Genomic DNA, 16,413 nt, shown 5'->3' on the forward strand with positions numbered 1-16,413 from the left:
CGGGGTCGTCGTCGAGGGTTGATGCAGCGGGGAGGGATGCGCGGTAGCAAAATTGGGGCTGGTCGCGTTGCAGCTCTGAGGCGCGTCGACCCGCGTTCCCACGCCCGGCGACTAGCACCGCTTTGGGGCACCGCCGCCGCCCTGCACCTCGACCTCGGCCCGCGTCGAGAGCTCGAGGTAGGCGGCCTGCGGCACCGACAGCAGCACCGCCATTCACTCCTCCACCCTCGCCGCCATGCCGCCCAAGAAGCCCGCCGGCAATGCTGTCCAGGCCGAAGTTGCCCTGCAGCAGTCGTTGAAGAATTGCCTGGTCAACCTCCCGTCCTCGCTCGTCTCCGTGCTCGTCAACGCCAACACCGTCGCCCAGAATGTCGTCGTCGAGCTCACGTACCGCCAGCCTCCCCCACCGGGTGCGTCGGACAACAGGAACGCCGCGCCCAAGTCGGTCTTTGTAGGATGGACGGGCATGCAGAGCAAGCGCCGCATCGCGCCTGTCGTCGGACAAGATGGCCTGAGAGGCAGCCCGGCAGTCAGCCAACAGGACCTGCCAGCAGTCGAGGTGGATGCCACCTTCGCCAGGCTGATTGGGCTCCAAGAGGGCCAGAAGGTGGGCATACTGCTGCATCTGGATCTTCCACAGGCGCATACCATCAACATCGAGCCATTGACCCCTGTTGATTGGGAGATGATAGAGCTGCACGCCCAGTTCTTGGAGCTGAACTTCCTCTCTCAGATACGCGCGCTCCCGAACCCCCAGGCCCAGTCGCCGCATCCTCTCACGCTGCACCTGTCTCCCACGACCACGGCGAACATCACCGTCACCTCCATCGCTCCTGCGCCGCCCAACACCTCACTCTTCGTCAAGATCTCGCCCGACGCCGAGGTCATCGTGGCGCCCAAGACACGGCAGAAGGAAAGGAGCTCGACGCGCGAAAGCAGAAGTGTAGGCGCTGCGTCGAGGAAGAGCGGAAAGAGCACGGCAAGCACAGTCCGGCGGCGCAGCGGTCGCGAGGATGCCGCGAGCAAAGGCGTCATCTTCCTGCGTGGAGTTGATCGCAGTGTGGCCCAAGAGTGGTTTGACGAGGAAGAGGACGCAGACGCCGAGGGCCTGAAGGTGTGGGTAGACAAGGACGTACTCCTCACCAAGGCTCTCAGAGGCGCCAACTGGGTCTCCGTGTCAATCATCAAGCCCGCCGGGCTACAGGAGCCCGTGGATATGTCCAAAGAGCAGGAGCAGGAGAAGCCCGCAACGCGCGTGGTTGCCAAGATCATAGCATGGGAGGACGCGCCGGATAGTCGACATGTGGCACTTTCAACCGATCTCTGCAAAGTTCTGGGCTTCGAGAACTTTGTGGGCGGTCTCGTCCGGATCGAAGGTGCTCCAGCTCAGACGCCCAAGCCGCCGGCCATGAAACCGCAAGGTACGAAAGAATCAAGGGAACCTGTCGTCAAGTCTGTCAAGATCATCCCCTTTTCCACCATTGCATCACAGGTCAATGCGTCGTTGAAGTTTGGCGGTGAGTCCAAGCAGGACCAGGAAAATGCCATACAGAAGATCAAAACTACATACGGAAAGAAGAACGGACTCCTGGACGGGCCACTTACAGACGGAATGATCCTGCCTCCGGTGAAGGACTCCGAGCTTGGTTGGCAAGGAGGCATTGTAAGGTTTGAGCCGCCATCATCGACAGCCGGAGTCTCATGGGTGCTCTTCCCGGAGAGGAAGCCACCACTCGAGCTAGGTCAAGAGGTGCCAACGCCAACAAGCTGGGCCAAGGGCTGGCAGCAAGGTGACCCGCTACCGCAGACGCCTGCGAACCTGGTCGGCATAGACCCTCTCATTCAGCAACTACGATCACACCTGACGCACAACTCTTCCGTCTTACTCACAGGTGGCCTTGGAGCAGGAAAGTCGCAATGCGCTCAACTGCTCGCCCATCAGCTGCGGACCGAGTATCTATTCAACACCATCTATTTTCCCTGCCGCAAACTTGTAACGGATGAGACGCGAGTCGCGACTATCAAGGAGACTCTGAACAGATTGTTCGCTTCTGCCTCATGGGGCGCAAGAGGCGGCGGGAATGCAGTAGTCATTCTTGACGACTTGGACAAGCTTTGCCCTGTAGAGACTGAACTTCAAGTTGGCAACGAGAACGGACGGAGTCGGCATGTTAGCGAGTGTCTGATCAACATCGTCAGGCAATACTGCTCCATGGACTCTGGTGTAGTCTTGCTAGCAACTGCGCAAGGTAAAGAGGCGCTGAACAACGTCATCGTTGGCGGACACATTGTCCGCGAGATTGTCAGTCTCAAAGCGCCCAACAAAGACGGTAGAAGGAAGGTCCTTGAGATGCTTGCTTTCAAGGATGCCAAAACAGAGCAGTCGAAGGAGCCCAATGGCCATGCTTTCCCGCCATCTCCATCTACCAGTCGACCTAGTACCGCTCACCGCAGTCACCCTAGCACTGATAGCATACCACAGCAACCCTCTGAGGATTACGCCTTTACCATCGACACTTCCATTGACTTCCTCGACCTCGCTGGCCAGACAGACGGCTACATGCCTGGCGATCTTGTGCTACTTACATCGCGTGCCCGTAACGAGGCATTAATTCGTTCAGTTACATCAACCGCCCCTACTGTTTCTCTTACACGGGATGACTATACACAAGCCCTCTCCGGCTTCACGCCCGCTTCCCTGCGAAATGTCACTCTTCAATCCTCCACCACGAAATGGGATTCCATCGGCGGTCTTCATACAACACGACAGGTTCTCCTAGAGACCCTTCAATACCCTACAACCTACGCACCCATCTTCGCAAAATGCCCACTACGTCTCCGATCAGGTCTACTCTTGTACGGCTACCCAGGTTGCGGCAAGACTCTCCTCGCATCCGCCGTAGCAGGCGAGTGCGGCCTGAACTTCATCTCAGTCAAAGGACCTGAAATCCTCAACAAGTACATTGGTGCCTCTGAAAAGTCTGTCCGTGATCTCTTCGAACGCGCAGAAGCAGCGCGACCTTGCGTTCTGTTCTTCGATGAATTCGACAGTATTGCACCGAAACGTGGGCATGACTCAACGGGTGTAACAGACCGTGTCGTCAACCAACTTCTCACCCAGATGGACGGAGCGGAAGGTCTTTCAGGTGTCTATGTCTTAGCTGCTACGTCACGACCCGATCTGATCGATCCTGCGCTCCTCCGTCCTGGTCGTCTTGATAAATCCCTTCTATGTGATATGCCAGACGTGGAAGAGCGCATCGACATCCTACGTGCCGTAACACGCAAACTGCACCTCGCACCCAGCCTCCTAGGCGACGGACAGGAAGGTGAGAATCTCCGCGAAATAGCGATGCGAACAGAAGGCTACTCCGGCGCCGATCTCCAAGCTGTGGTATACAACGCCCAACTGGAAGCCATCCACGACGTGCTCGGAGACGTCGACCCCTCGAAGATCGATCACAAGAAAGATGGAAGCAGCGGTAGTGGCAATGGTAAAGAGAAGGGTATCCCAGATTTCTCCTACTTCCGCTACGGCGACGACCCTTCATTTACATCTACCTCTGCCCTAGCCACTTCCGCCCAACTCACCGAGCGCGCCATGATTGCTCAGAAAATCGCGGCTCTACAAGCTCTTCGCAAGAAGCAGAAGCAGCTCCAGCGTTCTGATGGCTCGTCGCAGCGAGAAGACGAGGACAGGGCGACTAAAGAACAAGAAGACGGGGGTGAGAGGAAGGATCCGCAGATCCAATGGAAGCACATTGAGTCGTCTCTTTCCAGCGGACGTAGCAGTATCTCGGCTCAAGAGCGGATGCGTCTCGAGAAGATTTATAGAGAGTTTGTTGATGGGCGAGATGGAGATTTGCCGAATGGCCAGGGTGGAACGGAGATTGGAGGGAGGAGCAGTCTCATGTAATCAATGTGTGCATAGTAAGAGTGTAGATCTTGGTCCAGCATGACAAAAGTTGTATCACAGTAGGTTTGCGGAAAGTATGTATATCCATTCATACACAAGCTTACGCATGCATCCCCTCTCAACTCGGTATTCCCTGTCGTCCCATTTCTTTATTTCGGAATAACGCCCTTGACATCCTCCGCAACCTTCTCAAGCTTCTGCTCCGCCTTTCCCATCATACCCATCGCCCCGTCCTTTGCTTGTTCCGCTTTTCCTGCCAAGCTGGCTTCCCGGCCGCCGAAATTCCAGTAGTTGAGGTAGCGGTACCCTTGGACGAGTTGCGAGGAGAAGTTGATGGCGTGGCATCCGAAGAGCAGGTAGTTGGCTGGTGTGACTGCCATGGCGTAGCGCATGAATGTGCCGGAGTAGAGGGTGAGAGCGCCGGTCATGCGGCCGGAGATGCTAGGGTGGGGTTAGCTGAATGTTATGAGGAGGGGTGTGGTGGAATCAGGTCGAGGATGTGTAGATAGGAAGAGGGCGGGTTGCGTCGCGTATTGTCCAAGTGGTTTGGCCATAGTAATGTCGTGAAGAGGAGGAGGCAGCACGTACATCTCAGGATCTTTGCTCATGTCCGCAATAGCCGCGATTGGGATACCAAAGTTACTCGCCGGGCCCCAGAAATCTATCTTTGCGTTAGCCCACTACTCTCTCTTCTCTTCCCTTTCACATCACTCCTCTGTCAAATATCCAGATCTATCCTCCATCGCGCCCTTCTCCCAAGCTCTTGCAATGCGCAATCCCGCGAAGAGACGAACGAGGGAAACGTACGAGTCGAGCAAAAGTAATCCGTATACTTGTTTGAGCGAATCTTCGCATTGAGGGCTTTGATCGCGGCGGCCATGTTGACTTAGTTACCGGGAGGAAACCGAGGACCGAGTTGCGTGGGCGGCTTGACGTGGAAGCTCTCGTGGGTCGGTTTGTCGCAGTTTGCGAGTTGCGGACGCACGACGGACAGGTTGGGTGCCAAGCGATAATTGGGGGGCCGAACAACAGGGACCGGTGCGGGAACCGCAGACTGCTTTCCGACAACGGGAAAAACATCACGTGCACGATGATGCTGGCCGGAAATACGAGGGAATAAATAGGATGGACTGTGTCACAAGCAGCTAGGTCGAGTAGAGCTGGCGAATTGCACGTTATTTCTTCTCCGGTGTCGTGTGGGATGGGGATGAAGCAATTGACATGGTCGCTCACTATGGCGAAGACTTTCAATATGGGCCCGTCAAACTTGGGTCATTAGAGCTAATCTCATGGTCAAATTGACGTGACTGATTCTTGTTCTGCATTTAACCTGGTGGTATGCTCGATGCCCCTCTAACTAAACTTCCGTACACTCTCGAACTTGGTATACTGCCCTTTTGGTGCTTTTTGCAATCACTACCACATCGCATCTTAGGGATACTTCTCCCTGACGATGTGTCGGACGTGTGTCTGGTCCTTTTCCTAGGTATCTCCTGAGACGTGCGATGTAGGCACGCGCCGTGTTCGATCGTCCAATGCCAAATCTTTCCAGTGATATCTTATCATGATCGTTCGTTGTCCTGCGTCTACCTGCCACCGAAGCCAGGCCCACCGCGACCAGGGAAACCGGGCGGTCCTCCGAAGCCTGGTGGTGCCCCGAATCCAGGTGGGCCACCAGCGGGAGGGAAACCGGCTATGGCTTGTTAGCAAACTTCCTCAAGTTATGATCCTGGGCAACGTACGTGGTCCACCAGGTCCGCCACGACCTGGGAAGCCAGGCGGGCCACCAAAGCCTCCAGGTGCGCCTGGGAAGCCACCTCCGAAACCAGGACCAGGACCCCCAACACCAGGAGCTGGGCCAGTAAGACCGACTGGGAGACCACGTCCAGCTGGACGCGCAACACCAGGTCCCGCAGCCAGCGCAGCAGCAGTAGTTGATCCTCCAGCGTTCCCGAGTCGCGCGGCAGGGTCGGCAGGCGGTGGTCCGTCGACAGATAATGAGATTACGTGCGCGCCACGAATAATAGTAAGTCCAATTGCGCGTCGCTCTTCAGTCTCGGTGACCTGCTGGGTTGCGCCGGGCGCGGCCTTGCCCCTTCTTCGTGTGCGTCGGAACTCTTCTGTGTCGGCGAGAACGAGGTTCATGTGCTGCGGAGATGGAGTTAGCAGAGTAGGCAGAGAAAGGGTACGCGACACTGACCTTGTCGAATGCGAGCATCTGCCCGACCATTTGTCTACCATCTTGGAGTGTAACTTTCATGCGGTAGTTGATCTGAACTTGTAAGTTGCATGCGACTATGAGCGGATTCTGGAGCGCTTACTAGATTTTGCTATATCACCAGACGTCAGTCAGTTTCTATGCGCGTCTTCTCTCAGGTCAAAGAGTCGAGCTGCTGGGCGGATTTACTTACCATCTTTCCCTGTCGGTTTGCGGCGCCAGACATGATTGGTATTGCGCGTCCGAGGACGACTTGAAATGCAGGGAAGGGTATGTAAGAATTCTGAGAAAGTATCCCTTTGGTGTTGGCGGTAGGCGGGGCGTATGGAGCTGCTGGCTGTTCGCGATAGAAGTTGCTTCGGAGCTCTGGCAGCCTGGCACGTGCGCCGCGGCTTGGCTCGCTTAAGCCACCTCCGCTCAAAAATGCCTTGAGAATTGCGACTCCAACACCAGCGACACGACAGCCCACCCATCGACTACTAACCTCCGCAGTCATCACCATGGTACGCACCGATCCTCGACCGCCAGTTTCTCTGCGCAAACTAACAGCCATGACAGTCCGACTCCAAGGCCTCCAACCCCATGCGGGAGCTCCGCATCCAGAAGCTCGTCCTCAACATCTCCGTCGGCGAGTCTGGTGATCGTCTCACTCGTGCCGCCAAGGTGCTCGAGCAGCTGTCCGGTCAAACCCCCGTCTACTCCAAGGCCCGCTACACCGTCCGCACTTTCGGTATCCGAAGGAACGAAAAGATCGCTGTCCACGTCACCGTCCGTGGCCCCAAGGCCGAGGAGATCCTCGAGCGTGGTCTCAAGGTCAAGGAGTACGAGCTCCGCAAGCGCAACTTCTCAGAGTCTGGCAACTTCGGTTTCGGTATCAGCGAGCACATCGACTTGGGTATCAAGTACGACCCCAGCATCGGGTATGTGGAATCTGGATCCTGAGCGAGGGAGACATTGGCTGACTCGAGCAGTATCTACGGTATGGACTTCTACGTCTGCATGACCCGCCCCGGTGAGCGCGTCGCCAAGCGCAGGCGGTGCCAGAGCAAGATCGGCTCCTCCCACAAGGTCAACCAACAGGAGACTGTCAAGTGGTACAAGAACCGATTCGAGGGTATCGTCCGATAAACGTATCGTCGGTTTGGGGGAAAGGAACGAAGTGAAGATTTTGCACGATCACCAGCATTTTCGGTCTCGGGGGGTTCGGTCCTACGGAGTCCTGGAATGTATCTTACAAAAGAGCAAGCATTGAACTTGCGGCCTATCAATGGAGCGACCTCGTCTCTAACGAGCGGGTCTACGATCACAAACACAATGGAGGCTTCACTTGGGTGAATGTTCCGCATAACCATTGTATGATCATCTCTGCTCGATGTCGTCGCATGTGATGTGTCTGTTCTGTTGTTGCACTGACATGACAGGATCGACTAGCACCCCAAGATACTCGAATGTCATCACACTTGATCTACATGCCTGTGCGGGACAAGTGTGAATGACTGTAAGGTTGAGACGTCTAGACACGCATCTCACGTAATGCAGATTTGAGGACGACTAACTACGCGATCCAAACCTGTCGTCATACTTGCTTATCCTCGCGTGGATATACAGTAGGTGCGATACGGAATCCACGCCACCAAGAACGTCGCGGGGCATCCGCGTCGCCCAAGCCTGCAAGAGGCGCGCACACGGGGGCTATGACTTGAACATTCAACGCGGTCTCACGAAAACCTTGTTGTTGTACATCTGAATTTCTTTGATATACACAGACCGTTCATTCAGGAACATGCATATAGCTCCCAAGAGGACATTAGACTGTGAAGTCAAAATAACACAAGCACCACCATACATATCAGCCATAATACTCCCGTCTACATCAATGACCACCCTCATCTCTCCTGTCATTCCACTTCATCTCGCGCTCAGCCACCGGATTACGCAACTACCAGTTCACGCGCTGTGCCTGCGGCAAAGCAGGCCGGGCGGCTGCGAGCGCCCCGTAGACCTCTCCTGCGGCCGTGGGTCACGGTGGAGTAGTTTGGCGAGACGCTCGGGTTGTGTGCGTGGCGTAGTCGCTGACGTTGACTGTGAGGCGTGGTTTTGCGGTGTTTGGGGTTGAATGACAGAGTGGTTCGATGGGCATGCGCTGGGTGCGTCGCGTTGGCAGCGATTTTCTACGAAGGAATTCGCCGAGTGTTGCAGATGATCGCAGCAGTGTGGATACAACATTTATCAATCATAACGTAAGCATTCGGAAGTTCAAGTTTTGAAAAGCTAAGATCTTTGTATTTCATTTGGCATCCTCAAAGATGACAATAGATCTGACTCTGCTCCATTCTGCTGCAGCAACCCCCCATCCCTCATGTCATGTACAACGAGAGGCGTAGTAAGGAGGCGTTCTTACTTCAAAGGTATCTTAAAAACATTCCCAATCCCAGAACACCGATTAGCGATAGACGGAGAGACAGACAAAGGAAAAAACAAAGCCCGGCCGAAGCCTCGCTTCAAAGGGGTGGAAGAATGTACATTTCCTGATATCGTTGTGCGAAAACCATGCAACCAGATTCCAGATTGATTGAGAAGAGAAAGGAGAGGTGACGATGCGCGCTAAATCCACAGTACAACACACGATCAAGCAGCAAACTCAACGGCTTTATCGCTGACCCGTCACTGAAGAGCCAAAGTCAAAGCCTGTGGGTTGTTGCTGTTGTGGGGGTGGGTATGAGGGCGATGCTAGCGGTGTGTAAGCACCGGGGATGGGAACAGCAGCGTACTGCTGTTCACCCGGCGCAGCAGCAACATGCTCGTTCCTCCTTTCTTGGAAGCCTGGAGATGGCAATGGTGGGGATACGGTGCCTGTCCGTGTGGGTGCAGAGTCGAAGCCATCTTGCTCGATTTTGGGTGTGGCACCAGTGACCTTGATAGGCGGTGCCTGGAGAGTGAATGGTTGGGGCTGAGCAATCTCGCGAGCGTAGGCGTATTGGACCTTGTCGCTCTCGCCAGCCTCAGCGGCAGAGTGCGGGTCAACGTACATTGGGTGACCTGGAGGTGGGCGCCAGCCGCCGGAGCGGGGAGACATGGGACCAAAGCCAGGGGTGTTGGGTGCGGATTGCGAGCGAAGCTGGGCGAGGTAGAGATCGGAACGGGCACGGTCGCGCATGGCCATGGACTTGCGGAGCTTGCGCTTAGACCAGAAGCGGTAGAAGACGATGCCGTAGATGGCAATGACTAGAACTTCGATTACGACTTCGATGATGCAGCAAACGAGAGCCCAGTTCTGATGAAGCGTTAGTATTCATTCTCCGTTGCCACCATGAAGAGTGTGCTTACCTGAAGACGGCAGACAAGGCCGTAGGCGATATCGTCCTCGAAGAGATGTCGTCGCTTGTTGTCAACGCAGGACCAACCCCACATGTCTTTGTTGTTGTTCTGCGCTTTGCTTTGGTTGAATACGGCTGCACCAACACCCCACATGACGATGCTGAAGATGAAGAATCCAACAGCAAAGACAGTGTAGTATGCCGCAACCTTTTCAGCTCGATGGTGACCTCCTCTCCAGTAGGCGATGATGACAAAGATAGACATGACGAGGGAGACGCAGGCGATGGACAGCAGAAGAATTTGAGGCCAGACCTTGGTGTTGTCGGCCCATGGTGGAAGGTTGTTCCTTGGTGCGAGGTTCTTTGTGGCGTTGAAGATGGCAAAGGCACTGGCGACCATGGCAAGGACGATGAGCGAGCAGGCAAAGTTGATGCCCCGTAGGAAGATCTTTGCTAGTCGAACGCGAACCTTGATTTTCTATGCATTATTAGCAACTGCATGTGACTGAAAGACTGACTGAAGACTTACCAAATCCTTTGCTTGCTCCTTGTCGGTCATGGCTTCCCGCTTCTCAAGCTGATGCTCTTCCCGGAAGGTAGGGCTCATGATTGACATTGCGCCGGCCGGCGTCCGGGGCGGAGCGCCAGGCGACTTCAATGCACTCTTGAGTGGGGTTTTGGGGGTTGGTGGAGGAAGGTACCTCCGATCGGTTTCCTCCATCTCGACGGATTGCATGTAGCCGAAGCCTGTGTCTGCGATCTGGGGCTGTGGCTTGTAGTGGTTGGTTGGGTACTCGATGGGCGACCGAGGAGGATCAACCGGCGAGTAGACTGATGTTGCTTCGGCGAAGCGTGCTGCGCGTGGAGTCCTGACGTCGAGGGAGTCTTTGGAGCTTCGTCGTTCAATCGTGATCTGGGTAATCTTCTTATCGTTGGCGGCCATTCTAAGAGAATCCAAGGTTCACTCGAGGAAGCTGGAGGCTTTCATGTAGTGGAGACGGGAGAGAGAGGTAGAAATGTAAGACAGGACGACGACGACCAAAATCCAGGCCAGCTTAGACCAGTCGCAAGAGGGTAAGAGAGACAAATGATAAAAGACGCACGACGTATTACAATAAGAGACCTGCTGGAGAAAAGACGAGGTCTAGCAATGGGCGAAGCGCTGGGCTTTTAGGCTCAGGGCGCTTCGAGGAGGGAAGGGTCGAGGATTGGATAGTGGGGAGCACGGATGGTAGCAGGTGGAGAAGGTTGCGATGGGAAAGCGGGCGGGTACTTACAACGTTCTAAATGTATGGCGCCTAGAGGAAGGCTGCTGGGAGTACTGCAGGTGGGCGTCTGATAGGCTGGGTGGGGAGACGAGCTGGATGCCAATGGCGCGCAGAGCGAGGAGGGGAGTGGTGGCCCAGAAATAGACGCCCGGATGAAGTCGATAGACGATTTGCAAACGACGCGCATCCAGACCTGGACACTGCAGCGCGAAGAGCTTGGTTTAAGGGCAAATCTGACAGGGTGCTTATGCCGTCAGTCAGCGTGGCAATGGCAGTTTTCCTCGCAGGGCCGTTGGATGGGTCAGTTGTGCGTGTCTGCTCTTGCGCCTCCAGACGTTGTGAGGGCCGTCCGAGGTATAGGTAAAACGAGGAACAAAGCCATGCCCACGCCTCGTGCCCTCGGGAGCGAACTCTGTCCAGCGAGCTGGCGTCGCGGTCGGCAGGGCATTGAGTGGCTGACGTCCAATGAATGCAAGACGTTTGACGCCTGCAAAACGCGACATGGTGGTTGTCGCCGGTGAGTGGTTGAAGGGTGCAGGGCCTGTGCATCACGCAGAGTGGGCGCTAGGGCGGATTAAGCGTGCGGGAAGCGCGCAGCAAACTCAGACGACCAATGGCGGCGGGAAGGAGCCTCCAAGACGAGAGGGAAGGCGCCGCCCCGCTCTGATAGCGGCCCACCTCTCGTCGAGTCCAAGGGCGACATCGAGTCCCGACAAGACAGCAGCACGACACCACGGCACCTGCGTGTCTCCGATCCGCCTTCAACGACTCGAATAAAGGATCCGCACGCCCGCTCGCACTTCATCAGCAGCCTATCTGGATTAATCCAAGAAGCCTTGGCTGTAAGCAGCTATCAATGCCGCTGTCGTGATGTGAGCGCTGCTGCATTGTGCGCCCAGGGTCTGCTGCACGACCAGGCACAACGCATGCTAATTCCCCTCGGATCGACTCACTAGCCCCCGACCATGATATTTACCTGGATATCGTCGGCCCTCTAGCTGCCTTGAGGTAGTTTTGTTTCGTTTCTTGCTGCACGGTTATTTTCGTCCATGGCTGCATCGTGGGGTAGTACGAGACCATGGCAATGATGCGCCAGGCTGCTAATAGGGAAACATCCTTCTTAGCAGTGGCGCGTTCGCATCTCTCATGAGGCCACGTTGGTCTTGGTCAGTGGGCCGTCGCGTGAGTTGACGGGAGGATGGAGACTGCCATGAGTTGCGCCTGTTCCCGCCCGTGCCTCAGCACCTACGCCCCAGGGCCCGTCCCACTATGCAGACGATGCTGATGAAGTTCGCAGTTATCGGTCTCGGCTCACTCGTAGTCAAGACACCAACGCCCTTCCATGAACATCACGAGTACAAACCCGGGCTAAAGCTCTGCAATCTTCGCAATCGACACAGCCCAAAACTTGTCCCATCTCCAGTCGCTTCATCGTGTTCCTCGTCCCAGCCTGCAGGCGCCTGCATTTGCCACTCCTCCTCCATCATGCTAAATCTTACCAGCCTCCCATCTTCACCAGCCTAATAATACCCCATCTCATGCATATCCTCGTTCCCATGCCCATAATTTACTACACTGGGACCATCCGTTCTCCGCCGGATGCACGGCGGGTGATCAGCCGGGGCCAAAACGGTCAGGCAACCCGTTTCGAAACTATTTTACCCTCTTTTAGCCTTCCAAAAACTCTGGCAGCACGTGGCCTGTGCGAGCAACTCCATAATCCTCCGCCTCCAGCTCGGATAGACTGTGCAATGTCAGAATATCTCACTCTAGTAGTCAATACAGCCATCTGATACCGGCATCCTTCACGTTTAGTTCTGTCTGCAACTATTTAGAGACTGCAGCACGCGACGCCGTTCCACATCTGCCTAGGAATACGAGACTCAGTCCTAAGTAAGCTTCCCATGCTCCTTCATACTTTAGTCCATTTCCAAGCAGTGTGAACAGCTTCTGCGTCATACACGTGTATATCACTATCACTAGATGTTTGCATAGGGCTTGAGTTGGTACAGAGGTGATGATGCAAGGCTATTGAATACACTACAAGGCCAGTGCCGTCATTACCGTTCAGGCATTGCTTCCGAAACTTCTCCGCCACGCCAACCTAGGAAAAAGCTGAACAGCCTGGAGCCTACATTGGCGCTGGGTCACCACCTTTGCAGTGTTTTGGCTTAACGTAGCCTGCAGACCTGTTCAGTTTTTTTCTTGTATGAGGTGCCGCTGCCGCAGTTGCCGTTTAAGCATTTCTTTAGAAGCTTCTCCACCACCCCGGTTTGCAAACAACGTCATTCTCCGGAGCCAAAGGCACGACCGCTACTACCTTGGTGCCCACGGCCTGACTTCATCAGCATCCCCCCTCCGTTACTGAAGAGGCGACACATTGTTAGTAATCAAGTCCAGGGAGACAATTCTCGTATAATGGCATCTTGTACGTGTGCCTTCGCCAGCAACTGGCAGGTATATTCAGTGGATATCTGACAAGTGGCAAGTCTTGTATTCTACCAAAACAGGCAGCAAAAGCACATACCCGCTCCCAGACGGCCTCAACGCCGATGACATTCTCCAGATCCTGCACAATCATTCTGTGCTATCCCAGATATTCTGGCCACACTCATCTGCCACGATCCGCATCCAGCCGAGTTCCATGTCAAACGTGTCCAATTTTCTCGTTGGGCAGCATGGGTCGGAATACAAAGCGACCCTGTGTAGCCAGCCAGATGGGGTGGTGTGCACCGAAGAAATGCCGCTAGGACTCAAGGCCACAATCACTTATGCGGTAGTTGATCGCGATCGACTTGCCAAACAGCAGATCGCGCGTAGCGAAGAAAGCGAAGCAGGCTCGACTTCGAGCTTCGTCAATATGTCCAACTCGTCCACCACACCGCTGGATCACCAACACTACCTTCTCGAGGAGATAGCAGCAACTGCTTTCAAACCACTCGCTTCTTTCATCAGAATAGGGCAAAACAAGCTCGTTCCCAAAACAGAGAATCTAGTGAAGGTGTTGGAGCATCTGGGTGGGCCGCAGAAGGATCTCATTGCTGCGTTGTCGGAGTTGAATGGCATCAGAACACATGTAGATGCCGATGTTTCGCTGGACAAGGCAAAGGATGGATAGCATGTAAGGTTTGTCGCTCTGTGGCCGCAAGTATACTTGACAAGCGCAAAACGTACGAGGACGTACTTTACCAACGGCGGTCTCGACTTTGTTGACTGCTTCAGCGACTCGCAAGACATATCTCTGCTCAACACTGATTCGGACTACCAGCAAATGGATAGGGATGTGCAGTATTACTAACTTGATCTAGAGAATACCTGGCGCGCCAAGGTTCAGATTTATGATCAGAGCGCTAGGACTACAATTGGGTCGGGGAGTATTGCGGCTTTTGGACAAGTGATCATGCGAGTAGTGTAGTGCCATGGCAGGTGTCCGAATGGTATTCCCGCGTCTCATCAATGTCGGGCTGCGTAATGGTCTTTCACGGGGATACGAGTTGAAGGGTTGCCTCGGTGTGAGAGGTGTAGATAATACAAGTGAAGGAGGAATATATCATCACATAAATACAAGCGCGTTTTAATGCTTGCTCAAAAGCTATCCACAGTGAGATGATCAGAAGATGATCGAATAGAAAATAGTACAACGGAAGCGTCATCCGGCCTTCCATGAAAGAATTGATGCGAAGGAGGGCCTCATTAGTCCTTCAAAGCCCTAAGTTAAGGTCCAGATAACTTCTTATCTCTGCCTAACATCTTACCATAGAACAACGGTTCAGGATACATGTCCTCTTCATCGTTGCTTGACGAGTTTTGTTCACTGACCTGATACCTGTCCAGCCCATCGTCTACCCTACCCTGGCACGCAAAGCTGATACCCGAAAGTGTCTTCTTTCTCCCTGAGTGTACGCTGTCTAGAGTCTGCATAGCAGTTTGCTTCAACGACTTACCAGTCTTCAACGTTGGTCCTACGACCTTGTCGTGCCAGTGTGTCGAGTGAGCGTCGTCGTTCTCATCTACATTTGCTTTCCCTCGACCGTTGCGTTTGCTCTTAGCAGGACTGAGATGGAACCCAGGGAGATGAAAAGCTCGAGGTGAGGGTCGGCCAGTTTCTCTAGTCTTCTCATGGACGTAAGACGGCTGGGAGAAGGGTACGTCAGTGTGGGTTATGGGAAGGGGAAGTTCAGCTGTAGGTCCCGCAATTCTACCGCGTTCTACAGTTACGTTGACTGTGGTATCTTGGATTGGTTCTATTAGTGGGACAGGACGTGAGATCTTGGACTTCAAAGATTGAGGTGCTCTGGAGGGCGAATGTTTCCACCATGAGTTGGACTCTTCTTTCCCAGCGGGCTGTCGGAAATTTACGAATGGCACGTCTTTAGCTCTTCGTACCTTCGGTGCTGTGTCTATTGTTGAGAAGGGAGGGTGAGCGTTGTTCACATCAACTATTAATCCAACTGCTCTTTCAGCGGCTATCGGGGATCCATGGATTGAGCTCGAGAAGCCAGAATCTCTCCGCGCATCTGGCCTATCGGGTATGTTTACTTTGTTACTGTTATCAGTATGAGACGTCCGCGGCCGCAGCGGTGGGAAGAGAACTCCATCAGGACTTGTTGGGGGTGGAAGAGGACAAGGCGGTCGCCTTTCGATCTTCACCTTCGCCATTGTTTCGGGAGGCTTGATCTCAGAGGGCTCATTACCAGCTTTCTTATGGCCAAGTGTCTGCTGGTACGCTTCCCAAACCTTCTGTCCCTCACCCTTTGGGCCTGTAGTGTAGATGTTCTTAGCTGTGCGGTACCAATGAGTCGGACCGGAAACAGCTTGCTTCTGTTCACGTTTTTGCTTCTGGATTGTAGCTTGATCAGTATCAGATGGTTTATCCAAAATCTGGTTCTTCCGCATGCGCTTTGTTCCTTGCTCAGGCCGTACTGTTGACGCTGAACAGCGAGGAAGAACGGCCGAGTCTGACATCTTCCAGGTCTGTTCAAGCTTCGAGAAGTCGAGAAGTCTTGGTGCTATTACAGGGCTTTCCTGGTATGATACCTTCGTATGGATTACAGAAGGCTTTGAAGATAGTGATGGTGGTTTTGTCTCGTATGTCATCGATGACGACACACACGTCTCGGTGGGCCCGTCATTTGAGTCGCTGAGTAAACTGAACTTGTAATGGTTGGGCTGTGTTGGCCGCTGCTCAGTGTCAAGGTTCTGTTTGACTACCATCGAAGGGCCGGCTGTGACCCATTTCGTACCCCTCGTGTTTCGTCGCATGCGGTGTTCATTCTTGGTAAATGGATTGATGACTGTTCGCGGGTTAGCCATGGCGAAATGAGCTTTGAAGTTTTATGACCTCGCTTTCGGCGACTAACGGGAGGGCACTTCTAATTTTACGGTGTGGACGTAGTCGATAAGGTAGTGAGCAGTGGTTACGCAAGAAGGGTAGCGGAGACGTGACGTGGAGTGAGAGAATACGCGCGCACCAGAACGACAATGCATACAACACTCTTGAATGAAGTCAAACATCGTATTTCGAGTCACAGTACAGGCGTGTGAGACAAAGCGTTACAAGATAGAACAGCGCTCCAGACTATACAGGCCTTGTTCTGAGCGCTCCAGACGACTGAACAAAGCAATTCACCTCTTACATACTTCGCAGACTCTTTTGCCTCATGACATCATGAGTAGGTTACCTTTTTTGTAAAA

At 54.1% G+C, this 16,413-nt stretch overlaps 5 protein-coding genes across 5 annotated transcripts; 2 read left to right on the plus strand and 3 right to left on the minus strand.

Annotated features, from left to right (window-relative positions):
- Nucleotides 1–235: 235 nt before the first annotated feature.
- J4E78_004261 (uncharacterized protein) lies at nt 236–3,916 on the plus strand (the record flags this gene model as incomplete). Its single annotated transcript, XM_049364890.1, has 1 exon — nt 236–3,916. The coding sequence occupies one exon, from the start codon at nt 236–238 to the stop codon at nt 3,914–3,916; it is 3,681 nt and encodes a 1,226-aa protein (XP_049223968.1).
- A 149-nt stretch (nt 3,917–4,065) lies between these two features.
- MPC1 (pyruvate transporter mpc1) lies at nt 4,066–4,796 on the minus strand (the record flags this gene model as incomplete). Its single annotated transcript, XM_049364891.1, has 3 exons — nt 4,066–4,357; nt 4,505–4,577; nt 4,724–4,796. The coding sequence occupies 3 exons, from the start codon at nt 4,794–4,796 to the stop codon at nt 4,066–4,068; spliced, it is 438 nt and encodes a 145-aa protein (XP_049223969.1).
- Nucleotides 4,797–5,502: 706 nt separating this feature from the next.
- Nucleotides 5,503–6,360, minus strand: J4E78_004263 (uncharacterized protein; the record flags this gene model as incomplete). Its single annotated transcript, XM_049364892.1, has 4 exons — nt 5,503–5,609; nt 5,659–6,064; nt 6,117–6,188; nt 6,328–6,360. The coding sequence occupies 4 exons, from the start codon at nt 6,358–6,360 to the stop codon at nt 5,503–5,505; spliced, it is 618 nt and encodes a 205-aa protein (XP_049223970.1).
- A 274-nt stretch (nt 6,361–6,634) lies between these two features.
- Nucleotides 6,635–7,262, plus strand: RPL11 (60S ribosomal protein L11; the record flags this gene model as incomplete). The annotated part of the gene is made up of 3 exons (XM_049364893.1): nt 6,635–6,637; nt 6,693–7,054; nt 7,106–7,262. 3 exons carry the CDS (start codon nt 6,635–6,637, stop codon nt 7,260–7,262), a joined length of 522 nt encoding a protein of 173 aa, XP_049223971.1.
- A 1,522-nt stretch (nt 7,263–8,784) lies between these two features.
- Nucleotides 8,785–10,394, minus strand: J4E78_004265 (uncharacterized protein; the record flags this gene model as incomplete). The annotated part of the gene is made up of 3 exons (XM_049364894.1): nt 8,785–9,408; nt 9,462–9,929; nt 9,981–10,394. The coding sequence occupies 3 exons, from the start codon at nt 10,392–10,394 to the stop codon at nt 8,785–8,787; spliced, it is 1,506 nt and encodes a 501-aa protein (XP_049223972.1).
- Nucleotides 10,395–16,413: the final 6,019 nt, after the last annotated feature.

This window comes from Alternaria triticimaculans (genome assembly GCF_023758025.1).
Source record: "Alternaria triticimaculans strain BMP 0046 chromosome Unknown scaffold_4, whole genome shotgun sequence".
Taxonomy (NCBI): Eukaryota; Fungi; Ascomycota; class Dothideomycetes; order Pleosporales; family Pleosporaceae; genus Alternaria; species Alternaria triticimaculans.